The following is a 13,697-nucleotide window of genomic DNA, read 5'->3' as shown; positions in this document are numbered from 1 at the left end:
AGCAGAGCAGCCAACGTCAGTCTTCAGGTGCTGGTCTCGAATTCCTCGGCTCTGGCGTCATAGGCCAAGAATCCAGCACTCAGGGGAAACCCCCGACACCTCCCCTCGGTCCGGTGAGTCCGGATTTACCTGCTAATCCATATCCAAACGTTCCACCTCCACCTTTATATCCTTGCGGAGACGAGAGTGGTGCACCAACTAAGGGATGGTGAGTGGATCGGTGTCGGAAGGACTGATAGGGGAAATAGAGTGATTATTATGATCGAGAGCCGGAGCATCGCCCCTCGAGACGATTGATCATGGGCATGACTGATGGAGATGAAAGCAGATTTGGGTTGATGAAATGGGACACATAGATTCATGGATATCAGCAGAATAGACAGGGGATCAAGTCTCGTGGGATACCGTGGCCGTGAAGACCGACAGCTAAGAGACAATGGCAGGTGCGCAATGCCTTGCGGCTCTTGGTCATACTGGTTCTGATGTGTTTATTCACCCGGCGGAAATCCGAGCAGAAACGTGGGAGTTGATAGTAGACGACATGAGGGAAGATGTCTTAAAACTCTAGGCCACATCTGTTCTTAATGACTTTGCCATCCGTGGCGTATTAAATGAATATGTCGACCTAATCAGCGACAACAAAACCACCACCGAGTAAGATGGCTGGCTCATCAATGCTGTGATGCTCATAACTGAGGGTGCCGACTCCTCCTGCCTCCATGATCAAGGCTGTCTCTGTAAGTGGTTTACCGACCCATCGCATGGCGAAAGCTCTCAGGATATGACCGTGTCCCACGACAAGGACGTCTCCAGTCATGTCCGGTGACTTTGGCTTTCCGATGACGGGGCTGTGATATTTGTCACGGATGTCTTGTATCAACGCATCCAACCTATTGACAATATCTTGGGGAGATTCGCCTCCAGGGCAACCGTCTCTCCAGATATCCCAGGGTGGGAGGTTGGCGGCCTGCCTCCGGCTGCGGATCTCGGCTGATGTGATTCCTTCATACTCACCATAGTCCCACTCACAGATTCGATCGTCGATGGTCACGGATGCGACGGTATGATTGGTTTGAGGCTCTGGCTCGTCTGCAGCGGCGGAGGCGGCATCTTGGGAGGATTGCCATGGGAAGGGATCTGGGCAGCCCAGGTTCAGGAGCTCGAGGGTACGCTGGGCACGGTGGCGCGGGGAGACATAACTGATTGAAGCCATGTAAGCACATGTGCAATGTCGAGACTGGCAGTACGTGTCTGTATAGCGGTGATCAATGTACTCACATATGAACCAACTGACTAGGGACAATCAAGCGGTCCCGTCCTACCAGTGCTCGACCAGTGGCACGAACTCGCTTCTCACCACTCTTGGTCAATGGGATATCGGTAGTACCTGTATGTCGACCGTTCAAAGACCATTCTGTTTCACCGTGTCGGACAATAAAGCATCGCGGAGTAGTCATTGTTGAAAGCACTGCAAGATAGTTGCTCACTGACTGAGGCTACAAAGGCAGTGACAGCTTTGGAGGTAGGCGGGGAAGGAACGACGAAGTGGAGGTCCCAGACGGTGGAAGGTGCAATTAAGAATCGAAAACCATTTATGGAGGAGGGCGGAAGGCTCAGGCAGTATAGTATGTAAGTAGGTAGTCGCAACGGCTGGCGCTGACCAGGGCAATGATTAATGAATGTTGGTCGTACTATAATCATGCCATGGTATATCAGCCAGAATCAAAATCAAAAAGGGTTACGGCATGTGCTTTCCAAAATAAGAGTGCTGCGAAGAGATGGTCATCAAAGCAATGTTTACGCGACGGGTAAAGCATCGCCGTTTACCTATTGGGGAGAGAGGGGCAGTAGAAGATGAGAAGAGGGGCTCTTGTTAAATTTTGGGCGATGATGCAGTGCCTGTCCTCCGTCCTTGAGTACCTAAGTCGGGCCGAAGGAGCCCGGAGGTCTGTTCCGTTGGCGCTGAATGGTCTCCACATAGTGAGAAATACGCATAACATATACCCTAGGTACCGGTAGGTAAGTAAGGTATGCAATCTCAGTGGTGATTTACAGTAGGTAAGTAGGGACCTAAGGCTAGATGAGGTGCCTAGGCAACATTAGGGAGAGACCTAGGTAAGTACTACAGTTACGTAGGTACCTATTCAGACTTCCCCTGAAACTCCCAGGCGCAAAGGGAAAGACTGCCGTTGATCGCATTCGCTACATTTTAGCGGGCGCAGTACTTACTCCGTAGGTTCGAATGTGTAGCACTTGCCTCAATTTCAGAAAATATATCCCTAATATCAAAACCCAACGCATCTTTAGCATCTTCAGTCTCACAATCACCCCAAAACAATTATCGATAGCACCACTATATCCGTACCTCAACATGTTCATTGACTGTACACTAACTCGCTACTGGAAAGCCGGATCTACCCAATGAGATATCAAAACGAAAGTTGCTTGATCATGGTCTTGAGAACGACGCTGGCACAAGTGTATGCCAGTTCAGTCGCCATGACCACGACGTACACCAAATCTCAATCCTCCCCGTCATTCTTGTATCAACATCGGGATCATGCCCGTCTCCATTGTTTCATCCCCTGACGAGGCCAAATCGTCCAGTTCGTCCAGTTCGTCAAGCACGTCCAGCTCGTCCAAGTTTTCAACCGCCACCGTGATCTCTGCTCGTTCCGCTTTCTGCTGTCTGGGAGCCTTGGGCTTCCTGGCCCAGCCGATCAGAACCTTCCACCCAGAGCCCTGTTCCTTTCCTTCCTCAATCATCTCATCGATACCCTCCAACCATCGACTCTGTTCCCGGCCCGACTCGGATCGAACCTTGACCACCCACTCCTCCCACATGCGAGCTCCGAGCAACCCAGTCACATCTGCCACATCTTGAGTACTGCCCACAGGGCCCTGGACCGCTTCCACATCCATATACTGTTTGACAATCTTGCTGATGGTTGACACTTCGCTAATGGGTCGTGGCGCAGGCACAAACGGCTTCGCTCCTTGTCGCCAGGTTTGCCATACTCCTCCTGTGTAGCCATGGACGTGCTCCTCAAGTTCTTTGATTGGTTTGCGACCCATTGGCATAAACATCCACGCTCGCTTCACGCCAACAAATCCCTCCTTCTTCAGTCGGCGTAACCAGCTCCTCCCCGCCTCTCGGGCGTAGCCTCGTCGATGGAGCTCAAATCCAAATTCGACGCCCATGGCTTCACCTCGTGGGCCGGCGTGAGCAATAGTCGAGTCCATGATCATGTAGTCCAAGTATCCACCAGGTTTCAGCACTCTCATACATTCCTTCAGTGTCATGTCCCATTCGTCGATTTCTGGTACGCCCGGAACGGGGTTGTTCTTCAGGAGCACGTGCAGGCTACGGGCTGAGATGACATCAAAATGCCCGCTTCGGAACGGCAACTGCCAGAGGTGAGGCACCGACACTGTGCGGTGGTTTCCTGGTGCTTCAGGCTTGGGGCAGCCTGTCGGACGCTGCAGCTGCGCTTGTTGTTTGGTCACCACCGTGTATATCTTGACGTTCGGCCATTCCAACGCCGCACTCCATGCCCATGACGATGAAGACGTACCTCCGAAGTCGAGGATTCGTATTCTTTTCTTCCCAATGCAGGATGGGTCATCGAGAGGTACAGTGGACTTTGCTCTCAGCCTTGTGCAAGCTTCCGTAGATGCCAGCAGGCGGCCATGATACAAAGACCGCAGTGCATCGACCTGCCAACCCGATGGCTCAATTGACGCTAGTGCTGCTTGCTCGCGTTCGGCTTTGACATATGCTAATTGCTCCTCTGTCCGTTCAAACACTCCCGTTCGTCGAGGGTTCTGGCTAAAGGGCCCGGCATATTTCGGTCGTGAAGGGTCAACCATGACGTGCTGCCCCAGGATATTTGTCATGTGCTTCTCTGGCATGGCGACCCTGGCAGTTTGAACGGCTTCAAGTCTCGACGTCGAGTGAATGAATGCGTCTCTGCTTCTCCGAGTCCGGGCCAGATGCTGAAATGCGGCAAGAAAAACGGGCTCCTTCACTTCTGGTTCGCTCCTTGGGCTGTCCTTATTGCCATCCTCTTTGGACGTTGCAACCACGGTTGGTGGTTCGTTAGAAAATTGGACGGTTCGTCGGGCAGCAACTTTATTGTCAGGGGCTGCCTGTGACCCCGAGATAGGTTCCTCTCCAAACTCACTGCTGGAATCTTCACCAAGCAGCGCAGACATATATCCTGTCTGGTCCGCCAACCACGACCCTGTGCGGTCGAGGTTAGTCCCAGAAATATGCCTGAGCTCGTCAAAGTACTTTTCATCATATTCGAAGCTTGATCGAGGCTCTGGCAAGGCGGGTTGGGGGAGGCTCGGCCCATATAGATCAGTGTCTTCAGATTGCTGGCTACCCCTTTTCTTGGGCGGTGCCACTTCTGCCAGATCAAATGTGGCTTGACGTGCTGTTGGAGGGCCCTCGGTTTGATTTGTGTCTTCCACGGAGAGCACCGTCTCGACCACATTGCCAGAGCTACCCGCTTCCCATGGTCGGTTGTAGAACAACTCGGCTGTCGCCGTATTGGGCATGCTTGGCCCTTTGGGCTTGCTGAGGCACCAAGTATGCCGCGAGCCATTCTGCAAGGACGAGAAGAAACCTCCTGGGGAAGGAATACTGAGTTGGGAGAAGCTGTAATCGGACACCGGTGTCACGCCGTCAGCACTTCGCGGGCGACTTATTGGATCCCCCTCGGAAACTTGACGCATTTCCATGCCTTGTGCAGCCTTCCTGGACGGACGTGATTCGTCCGACGATGACGAAGCATCATCTGAGCCCCTCTGTCGTGACATGCGTTGGAGTGTTTGAAGCGCCTCCAATGGCAGTCTTACACCCAGATCGGAGCCGTTGGATGGTTGCTTGTGCTCGAGGGGCTTTAGCTCGTCAAGCGTTGGCATCAAGGGTGACATGTCCTGCGGAGTTGCACCTGGAACTTGAGGGAAGCTGACCACAATCTCACTCCAATCGACAGGTGACCGAAGTGCTGAGAAGGCATGGGCGGAGTTGGCAGAGTATACCTCGGCCGGTGACAGGATCATACTGTGGCCGTCGTCCAGAGCGATCTCAAGAGATTGGGTTCCAAGATCCCTTGGGACTACAGTCCCCCACGCTTGGCCCTCATTGGTTTGCAACTGTCTTATGTCTGGAGTCACTGGAGCGCTGTGGATGGAGATGCAAGGCGAGTCGGAAGTGGTACTGTTACTGTCACCAAGAGAAGGGGGTGCGTTTATTGCAGGGAGTGCCCTTGAGAGGGACGAGAGCGCGGTGGAGGACAGGCGGATCTTGGTGGCTGGAGACATGCCGTAGGCGATTTCTTTGATCGGACTATCCATGGATGCCCATGAGTCGGTGGGGATCAACAAGGAGGGATATCGGTTCCGGCTGGACCTGTTGCTAGCCAGGCTGTTCCTGCTAGACTCGGAGGCAAAGGTAGTCGGATCGCTGGCCAACGAGGGGCAGTCGTCGCTGAAAACGGTTCCTGAATCGCTTCCAGTGTATGAGGATCGAACCGAGTTGCGCTGGATCCCTTCGCCGGCACTGCTGGCAGGAGAAGGATCACATGACGAAACGGGCGAGGAAGCATACGCTGTGGTGGCCAGTGAACTCTTGCGAGGGTTGGCGGTAAAGAGGCTAGGATTCCATGCGGCAGGACGACCGATGATGGTGGTGTCGCTGTTGTCCCCTTCACTGTCACTCTTGGAAGCGTGATGTGCATCTTCCTTTTCCTCCAAAATAGTATTAAGATGTCGTCCGCGGCCCAGCCGGGGTGGAGATTGATATGTCGTGGGTTGAAGAATGCTCATGTCTGCGTGGCCCAGCCTTCGACAGTCGTATTAAGATATTTGATGACTCGTCTCGCCTCTTGGAGCGCGATGGGAAGTTGTTGGCCCGATCGACGGGTGGGGGATGGGTTGAGGGATTCAGTATTACAAGATGTATTGTGTTGCCGGTCAACGGTCAACGAGCAGAGGTGCAACAAAGGCTGGCAACGAAAGAAAGCTGAAGGTGGCCAGCAACTACAGCGACGGCGATGATGGCAGAGAAGAGGCAAGGAGAGTGCGCGGGAACAGTCAAGGTAATGAGACCAGTGGTGGTGGTAGAGGAGACGGAAGACGAAGCGCCGAGAGGAAGAATATTGCCGCTCATCAACAGCGGGTGCATAGATGATGGCTCTGAGAGGAACTGCCATGTCACGCACTCTTTTTGCAGTTGTTCTGGGGTATTCACGTCGACGCACGCTTGATTGGAGGGTATGGCCTTGGCCGAGCCGTGAGATGCAGTCCATGGTTGACGGCAAGGTCGAGCATCGGTCTCGAGCCAATCGTCACGAGGGTCTTGGACATGTCTGGCGAGACGCGCAGCAAAAGGCAACAGTAGCGACATCAATAGTGCCTCACATCTCTCGCCAGCTTCGAAAGCTCGTATGCGGGAAGAGTAGGAAGATGATCGATGGTTGGTAGAGGAGCACGCGAGGTGGTGAAGAACACGCACCTCTCATTGGTCCACGCCGCATAGCGTCTCAACATCGGCGCTTACACAGTCTCGTCCCTCCATTCGCTCTATTTATGGAACAATTACACCACCAATAGTCTCGTCGATTTACGACCGTTGAATTGTTTCCCTTCCATTTGCACTTGTGCATCTGCATCAATTCCAAAATTGGACGGCGCCATCTCACATGACTACCATATTGGCTGGATCTCGTCTGTTTTTGGGATCATAAGTTTCTTTGATTGGTATGATCAGTCTTCTTGTCAGCATAGAGCCTCAATGTTTGTTTTTGGCCGGAATCCCCGTATGCCATTCTTGGCCTCTGTGATCTCGTCAATTATGCAGTCGCTGGTGATATTGGATTGTATGCTCCAGCCCAAAAGTCATCCGTCACCTGACATGACTGAAGTCACGTGTTGTCTCCTATGAACAAGAGATCAATACCAAAAGTCACCTCAACCATGACACTGAGCTCTTGTTGCCGTGCACTAGGCGCCAATCTGCATCTCCGATTTATCTTTCCATCGCCGCTGATTGGATCCAAAAGTAAGTTCGAAGAATAGGGGTCATGCTCTGACACTCCCTAAAATTGCAAATATCCTCTTCCCCAGCCACGGCAATGTACTCTTGACATAAGAAGCCGAGCTTAGTACGGTAGGTCATCATCCCAGGAGACTCTTTGATCTAGAGCTTGTTCGGCAATAATGTCTTCGTCGGTCCAACCAGCAACTCTCAGGATTTTGTGGATAATCGGGGTTTTTCTCCGTCCATATTCTAGACCTGAGGTGCTTGTTTTGGCAAGTTCGATCTTCGTCTTGCCGTATTCATCCTTGAGCCGCTTGTGTTCTGGTGCGCGAAGTGTGTCCCGGAGAGCACGGTGTCCACGTGCCATCAGCATTGAGTCAGGATTGTCTTCACAGAGAATGTAGACACTTTGGTCCTTCTCAAGATCCCGAGGACAATGTTTCAGACTGATGCGACCTCGGATACCGCCATCGCCAATGGGGACGTAGTGATTGTCTGCTGGTGCCTCGTGGAGAAGGACATCTACAACACTCTTGGCGTCATGCGCATTTGCAACTATGATGATGATGTCGATGTTATCTTTTGCGGGAAGGCCTGGCACTGCTGTCGAACCAATGTGCTCGATCGTTTTGTATGATGCCGCTCCGGCTGAGAGATATTTCTTGAGGTTGGCTGAGATTTCACTGAACCGCTCTGGCCATGATTGATCTGGGTCGCAGATCACAACTTGCCGTGAAGAAGGCTCCGTCATGTTGGATCTGTGCAGAGGGTTCATCAGTCAATCTGAAGATGAGATGTTAGTAGCACCTTGACTTACAGACACACGACGACGTCGCAATTAAAGGCGCTTTCTGTAAAATTCTGGACTGAAAGATGAGGAATATCTGCGGGTCATACAGGCCAATATTTCTGCAAAAAGCCAGATTTTGTCGCCCTGTGCGACCATCTTGCCCGCGGGTAGTTACTTTTTGGTAGAAAGACAGACAGGAACTCTCACTCTTGGTACACTAGATTTGTGCCTTTTCTCTCCACCTACTCGATCTCTGAGGCCCGCACGGGCCATGATAGGCATTAGTGTCTCAATCTGCATCTTTTCATTAGGCAAGAAATGGTATTTCAGTCGGATTCAGAAGTAATCAGACTGGTGTGCATATCACGTGGTAGACAAGGCTGAGCACTCCTTTGTTGAACATGTGACGGCTGCTCCCGTCCGTCTAACCTTATCTCAACACGTGACTACATGACCTCTTCTTACGCTCTACCACTACAATATTCTATCCTCGCCTGTAATGTATTTATTATCATCTAATCATCAGTCCAAAGGAAACAAAGTACATATGTAGGACATAGTCCAATGTCATGCACATTGAAGTTGCCCAGTCCATCATGGCTGGCCTCATCTTCCCAAAGTCATCCTGTGCCTTCCTCTCGCGCAGCTCAAGCCGGAAAATCTATCCCCCGACCCCAGAGGACTGTGTAACATCGCAATTCACTGCTGGCATCTTGACTTCACTACCTCACATCACTCACTTCCATTTGAAGGTCTTCGCCTTTTCTGTTGGTACAGAATGTTGTTACTAGACATTCGCACGCACGTCGCGCTCCACGACTGCGTCTGCGTCTGCGTCTGCGACTGCACTAGGCACATGCCTTTACAGTGAACTACCTTCTGCCTAACCAGTTCCATGAATATGTCAATAAACACCACTGCTTCGCAAAATCTCATTTGCTCTGGATTTACAGACTTCTCTACCTCTGTTCTACCTGCGCTACGGGCCTCCTGTCTTTGAACTATGTGAACCTTTACCTTCCTTGGCTTATCAATTCAATATGTCTTCGAGCACTGAAGATTTCCTTAATTGGTCCGGCACATCCAGTGAGGATGAGGACCAAATATCTTCGCCCCCACTTCAGTCTCGTGCCTATCAGATCGAAATATTTGAGAGGAGCATGAGGGAGAACATCATTGCAATGGTAAGATTGATTACTGTCCCGCAGAAGATGTCCCTGTTCTGACCCTTCTACAGCTGGCCACTGGTAGCGGCAAGACCCAAATGTAGGTTACTTCTTCTACACCTCGCAAATCGCGCCCGCACTTGATGTCATGTTTTGTCACACACATACTGACATGCCACTGCTGAAAAAGTGCCAAACTTCGTATAGAAGCAGAGCTTCAAAAGTCTGTGGACAAGGTGGGTGGCTCTTCATATCCCAGACAATCAATTACTGACAACTCTTCGGCATAGCTTGTCTGGTTCACTGCACCTAGTGTGGTTCTGGCTATTCAGCAACATTCTTTCCTCTCTCAGCAACTCCCTGCCTTCAACTTCAGACTTGTCACTGGCCAGGACAATGCTGATTACTGGGATCAGTCTACCTGGGATAGAGCTCTTCTCAACATCAATACCATCATCTCCACCCCTCAAATCCTGCTCGACGCTCTGGATAGTGGCTTTTTAGCTCTCTCTAACTTCTCTTTGATCGTTGTTGACGAGGCCCACCACTGCTTTGGTGGGAATCCTTTGAATACCATGATGACGAGGCACTATCACACCATGGAGGCTTCAGATCCCCAAGTACAGCGGCCACATATCCTTGCCCTATCTGCAAGCCCTGTGTCCCGGAAGAGCACCGTCGAGTTGAAAACTTTGGAAGCCAATTTGAATGCTCGATGCGTCACACCGACAATACAAGCGGAGGATTATTCTGCCTTTGTTAACATGCCCTCTCTCGAGAAGATCGCTTTTATTCCCCTATCAATGCCTCCACAAGGACCTCTTCTCATCCTGGAAAACATATCCAAGGATCTTCAGGTGGACGATGATCCACATATGATAAATCTACGTCAAAAAACAGACCCCGAATCTCGCTCGAAGGTTGAGAAGTACTTGAGAAAAGGTCGGACCCCCACCATAGAGGACATTTGCTCCTTTGCGCTGTCTGCCGGTAACTTGAATTCAGAGCTCGGTACCTGGGCCGCTCAACAATTCATTGTCGCCTGCTTGAAAAAAGCTCGATTGCTGGATATCGAGACTACAAAAGCCGCTTCTTCCAAACCAAATCAAGCCATGCGCTTTGTCAACACGTCTCTTGATCCAATCCGTGCAGCTATACCAGAGGCCTTACTCTCTACTCTTGAATCAACGGACTGCTCAGACAAGGTGAATCGCCTGGTTCAATTTCTGAAGGATTCCTACAGTCCCGCAGTGCGTGTTCTGGTATTTGTCAAGACAAGATCTACGGCGTGGGCACTCTCTCAACTCATCAATTGTCATCCCTTAACGACAGACTACCACGCTTTCTCGTTCGTAGGGTGCGCAAATGGAGCTCACTCTTCTTTTATGGATCTCGCCCACCTCCAAGGTCAAAACAAACGATTGGAAGACTTTAGACGAGGCGAGCTCAACCTCTGCGTCGCAACATCCGTGATGGAAGAAGGTGTCGACGTCCCAGCTATGAATCTGGTCATTTGCTTTGATGAGCCCGCCAATATTCGTAGTTACATCCAGAGCAGGGGCAGGGCTCGGCACCGGATGTCAAAGTTTGTCTTATTCCGCGCCACAGACTATACTTCAGGTAAAATTCTCAGCTGGGCTATAATTGAAGAAGAAATGAAGCGAGCATGTGCAGATGCAGATCGGGCCGTCCAAGAATGTCTCGCGAGCGAGCCTGAAGATGAAGCTGGAGCCGAGATATTTCGGGTTTCAGGTCCTAACGGGTGAGCTTTACGTTCCCACTACTTGTCCCATTAAATGCTGACCAGCCCTTCAGTGGCACACTGACTTACGATAACGCTGTCAGTCGCCTGCAGCGATTCTGCCACATGTGGAGCCGCAAGGATGACGATGATCTCAAAAATCCAGTATACCGCATCGAAGAGTCCCAGGATGGCAAACGCGCATTTGTGCACTTGCCCTTGTCTCTCAACGTTGCTCAGTATCCCGTGTCGTCAAAACTTGCCTGGAAGACAGAAAAGATGGCGCGTCGTGATGCAGCCTTTCAGGCGTACAAATTACTCTACGCCAAAGGACTGCTCTCGCATAACCTCCTTCCTGATAAAGCAGCGATTGATAAAGACGAGCAAAACGTTCGAGATGACAACATTGAGAAGCGTGAAAGCGTCTACACCGTTCAAGTTCAATACGACCCCTGGCCAGATGTTGCTCTCGAGCTCAAGCAGTCTGCTTCTGTCTATGCTCACAGACTGCGAGTCCAGAGCATGGCTCGACCCTATCCGACGATGGTCTTGATCCTTCCCAAAAGCCTCCAAGAAACGACGTTTACTCTCTGGGAGACCTCTAATGAACAACTTCAGGTGACGATCGAAGCTGGAAAAGAACTTTTGGGGTGTCCGACCTTGCTCGCTCAACAGATCAGCTTCCTTTTATTGAATACCATCATGAGCCGAAGGCTAAAGGAAATCACAGCAGGACAAGTGCCATTACTACTCATACCCGACCTTCCAGTTGATGCGCTTGAACAATGGTATCAACAGAATTCAGGATATGTGCAATTCGCCGACGCTCATTTTGACGAGAATGACAAGTGCCGTGAGTATCTGATCTCGAGACACCGAGGTGGGATTCCCGAGATATACCAACCATCTCAGTCTCAGATCCAGCCCGATGCCGTGGAAAACGGTGATAGCATTAAGACGACTCCCCTGTCCAAACGACTCAATCACCTTTCAGCTGCGGAACCGCTTGACCACGGCCGAAGATCCAAAGTTAAGAAGGCTGCGGCAATTGAAGAATGTTACATTCTCAATCTACGAGCTGAATATGCACGAATCATGTTACTAGCACCCTCCATCACACACATGGTGGAAATCGCACTACGGACTTTGGACGCGCGGCAAGGACCACTGGCAGGCCTACCTATTCGTGATCTCAATCTTCTCCGAGATGCTCTCACCACACCATCTGCTTGTATCAGCAACTACCAACGCCTAGAGTTTCTTGGAGACAGTCTGCTGAAATACTTCACTGCTGTCCAGGTCTTTGTTGACCATCCTCATCATCCCGAGAGTCAACTCACAGTATTCGCGAGCCGAATCGTCACGAATGCTCGATTGCAGCGGGTGACTAGAGAACTTGGTTTGGATAAGCACATCACCCGCCACGCATTCAAGGCACGAAGTTGGAGAGCTGGCGTGCCTCAAACTTTGCCACCTGGTGGAGGCCCAAAGATTAAGAATCTTTCATCAAAAACACTCGCAGACGTTGTTGAAGCGCTGATTGGTGCTGCATACACAGACGGAGCAGCACAAGGCGTCTCTGAGGAAAGTTGTTTGTCGGCTTTGAAGTTTTTCCTGCCTGAAATATCTTGGGCCTCCCCCAAAGCAAACATCGCACGTTTCGATCCACCTTCGGCCTCTACTATTCGAGATCGACATACACTGAGCTTCGTGGAGTCCATGATTGGTTATGAGTTCCAACGACCGGGCTTCTTAGCAGAAGCTCTGACGCATTCTGCGTATGGAACAGGAGTCGAGTCATACGATCGGCTAGAATTCCTCGGGGACGCTGTGCTTGACATGGTAGTAAAGGCGAGGCTTTATGACAGCCCACAGAAGATGGATCCAGCACAGATGTCAAAGCGCCGACATGCCCTGGTTTCCCATTCCACGCTTGCCTTCTTCGCCCTGCAGACGAAACGCGTGGAGACTACGATGCGCCTCAACACAAACCCACATACTAAGAAGACAACGTATGCCGAGGACCCCAAGATTGTCTATTTGCCAGACTATATCCAGCGAGTAGGAAGTCGCGAATCAGCAGAACGTTGCAACGTCACATTGGAACGTTTGTTGAAGACGCAAAACCGGATCCTTGACCATCTCATGCATGGCAAAACCTTCCCTTGGGGAAAGCTGCTTCACCTCAATGCGCCCAAATGGTATTCTGATATGATCGAATCGATACTCGGAGCTATTTTCGTCGACGCTGGTGGAGACTTGATGCCGTGTGTATCCATGTTGGAGAAGATAGGCTATCTACAACTCGTCGACAGGTATGCAAGCGAGGTTGACATTGATGCGAATCACCCGCAGCAAGCCTTTTCGATGATGTCTACTGGCACGAATCTCGAGTCCCGAAAAACAAAGACTCAAGGCTGGCAATGCAAGGCGATGGTGGGAGACGAGCTGTTGGCGCGTTGCAGAGGAGCCTCGTGTAAAGAAGAGGCCGAGTGTCGCGCTGCACGGAGGGCTGTCAAGAAGCTGGCCGAAGAAGACCATCGGAAACGAAAACGAGACAAACCTGACAGCCAGAGTAACGAAGAGAATGGCTCTTCTGTCGACGATATGGAGCTTTAGAGCATTGACGTTACTCATGTGGCAAAAATGATTGAATGAACATTGACGCCGATGACACGAACTAGGATGCGAAATTGCTAACGTCTTTACGAATTTTTGGCTTGGGATAGTCTAGGTTCATTCGAGGAAACTTGTGACAGGTGGTGTGAGGAAATCAAGCAGGTCAAAGACATCATGTCGCGGAATGAAACAAGGGCTTGGAGTTGAAAAGGTAGTCATGGTCAACATGAGCTCTAGAGATTTTCCTTCAGGATACCCACAGAAACGAAGTCATTATTCTCGTTTGATGATCTCGCACCTTGGATTCGAGGCTCCGTGTCATTTCTACCTAAT

The 13,697-nt window shown here is 50.9% G+C and overlaps 3 protein-coding genes across 3 annotated transcripts; 1 reads left to right on the top strand and 2 right to left on the bottom strand.

Annotated features, from left to right (window-relative positions):
- Positions 1-445: 445 nt before the first annotated feature.
- PV10_00897 (uncharacterized protein) lies at positions 446-1,740 on the bottom strand. Its single transcript, XM_016365031.1, has 2 exons — positions 1,279-1,740; positions 446-1,199 (listed from the first exon to the last, which is right to left on the bottom strand). The coding sequence occupies exons 1-2, from the start codon at positions 1,455-1,457 to the stop codon at positions 626-628; spliced, it is 753 nt and encodes a 250-aa protein (XP_016228680.1). The 5' UTR covers positions 1,458-1,740; the 3' UTR covers positions 446-625.
- A 621-nt stretch (positions 1,741-2,361) lies between these two features.
- Positions 2,362-6,460, bottom strand: PV10_00896 (uncharacterized protein). The gene has a single exon (XM_016365030.1). The coding sequence runs from the start codon at positions 5,833-5,835 to the stop codon at positions 2,536-2,538; it is 3,300 nt and encodes a 1,099-aa protein (XP_016228679.1). The 5' UTR covers positions 5,836-6,460; the 3' UTR covers positions 2,362-2,535.
- A 2,124-nt stretch (positions 6,461-8,584) lies between these two features.
- Positions 8,585-13,522, top strand: PV10_00895 (uncharacterized protein). The gene is made up of 5 exons (XM_016365029.1): positions 8,585-9,022; positions 9,076-9,104; positions 9,195-9,240; positions 9,295-10,766; positions 10,820-13,522. Exons 1-5 carry the CDS (start codon positions 8,879-8,881, stop codon positions 13,362-13,364), a joined length of 4,236 nt encoding a protein of 1,411 aa, XP_016228678.1. The 5' UTR covers positions 8,585-8,878; the 3' UTR covers positions 13,365-13,522.
- Positions 13,523-13,697: the final 175 nt, after the last annotated feature.

This window comes from Exophiala mesophila, assembly GCF_000836275.1.
Source record: "Exophiala mesophila strain CBS 40295 unplaced genomic scaffold supercont1.1, whole genome shotgun sequence".
Classification (NCBI taxonomy): domain Eukaryota; kingdom Fungi; phylum Ascomycota; class Eurotiomycetes; order Chaetothyriales; family Herpotrichiellaceae; genus Exophiala; species Exophiala mesophila.
This window is presented reverse-complemented; position numbering and strand designations above follow the sequence as displayed.

Bases quoted from the DNA above. Each gene is read 5' to 3' on its own strand.
- PV10_00897 (XM_016365031.1), bottom strand. From the start codon at position 1,457: ATGACTACTCCGCGATGCTTTATTGTCCGACACGGTGAAACAGAATGG. The intron at 1,200-1,278 runs GTGAGTACATTG...GGCTTCAATCAG, and splicing joins CCTAGTCAGTTGGTTCATAT to TTATGTCTCCCCGCGCCACC.
- PV10_00896 (XM_016365030.1), bottom strand. From the start codon at position 5,835: ATGAGCATTCTTCAACCCACGACATATCAATCTCCACCCCGGCTGGGC.
- PV10_00895 (XM_016365029.1), top strand. From the start codon at position 8,879: ATGTCTTCGAGCACTGAAGATTTCCTTAATTGGTCCGGCACATCCAGT. The intron at 9,105-9,194 runs GTAGGTTACTTC...CTGCTGAAAAAG, and splicing joins GGTAGCGGCAAGACCCAAAT to TGCCAAACTTCGTATAGAAG. The intron at 9,241-9,294 runs GTGGGTGGCTCT...TCTTCGGCATAG, and splicing joins TTCAAAAGTCTGTGGACAAG to CTTGTCTGGTTCACTGCACC.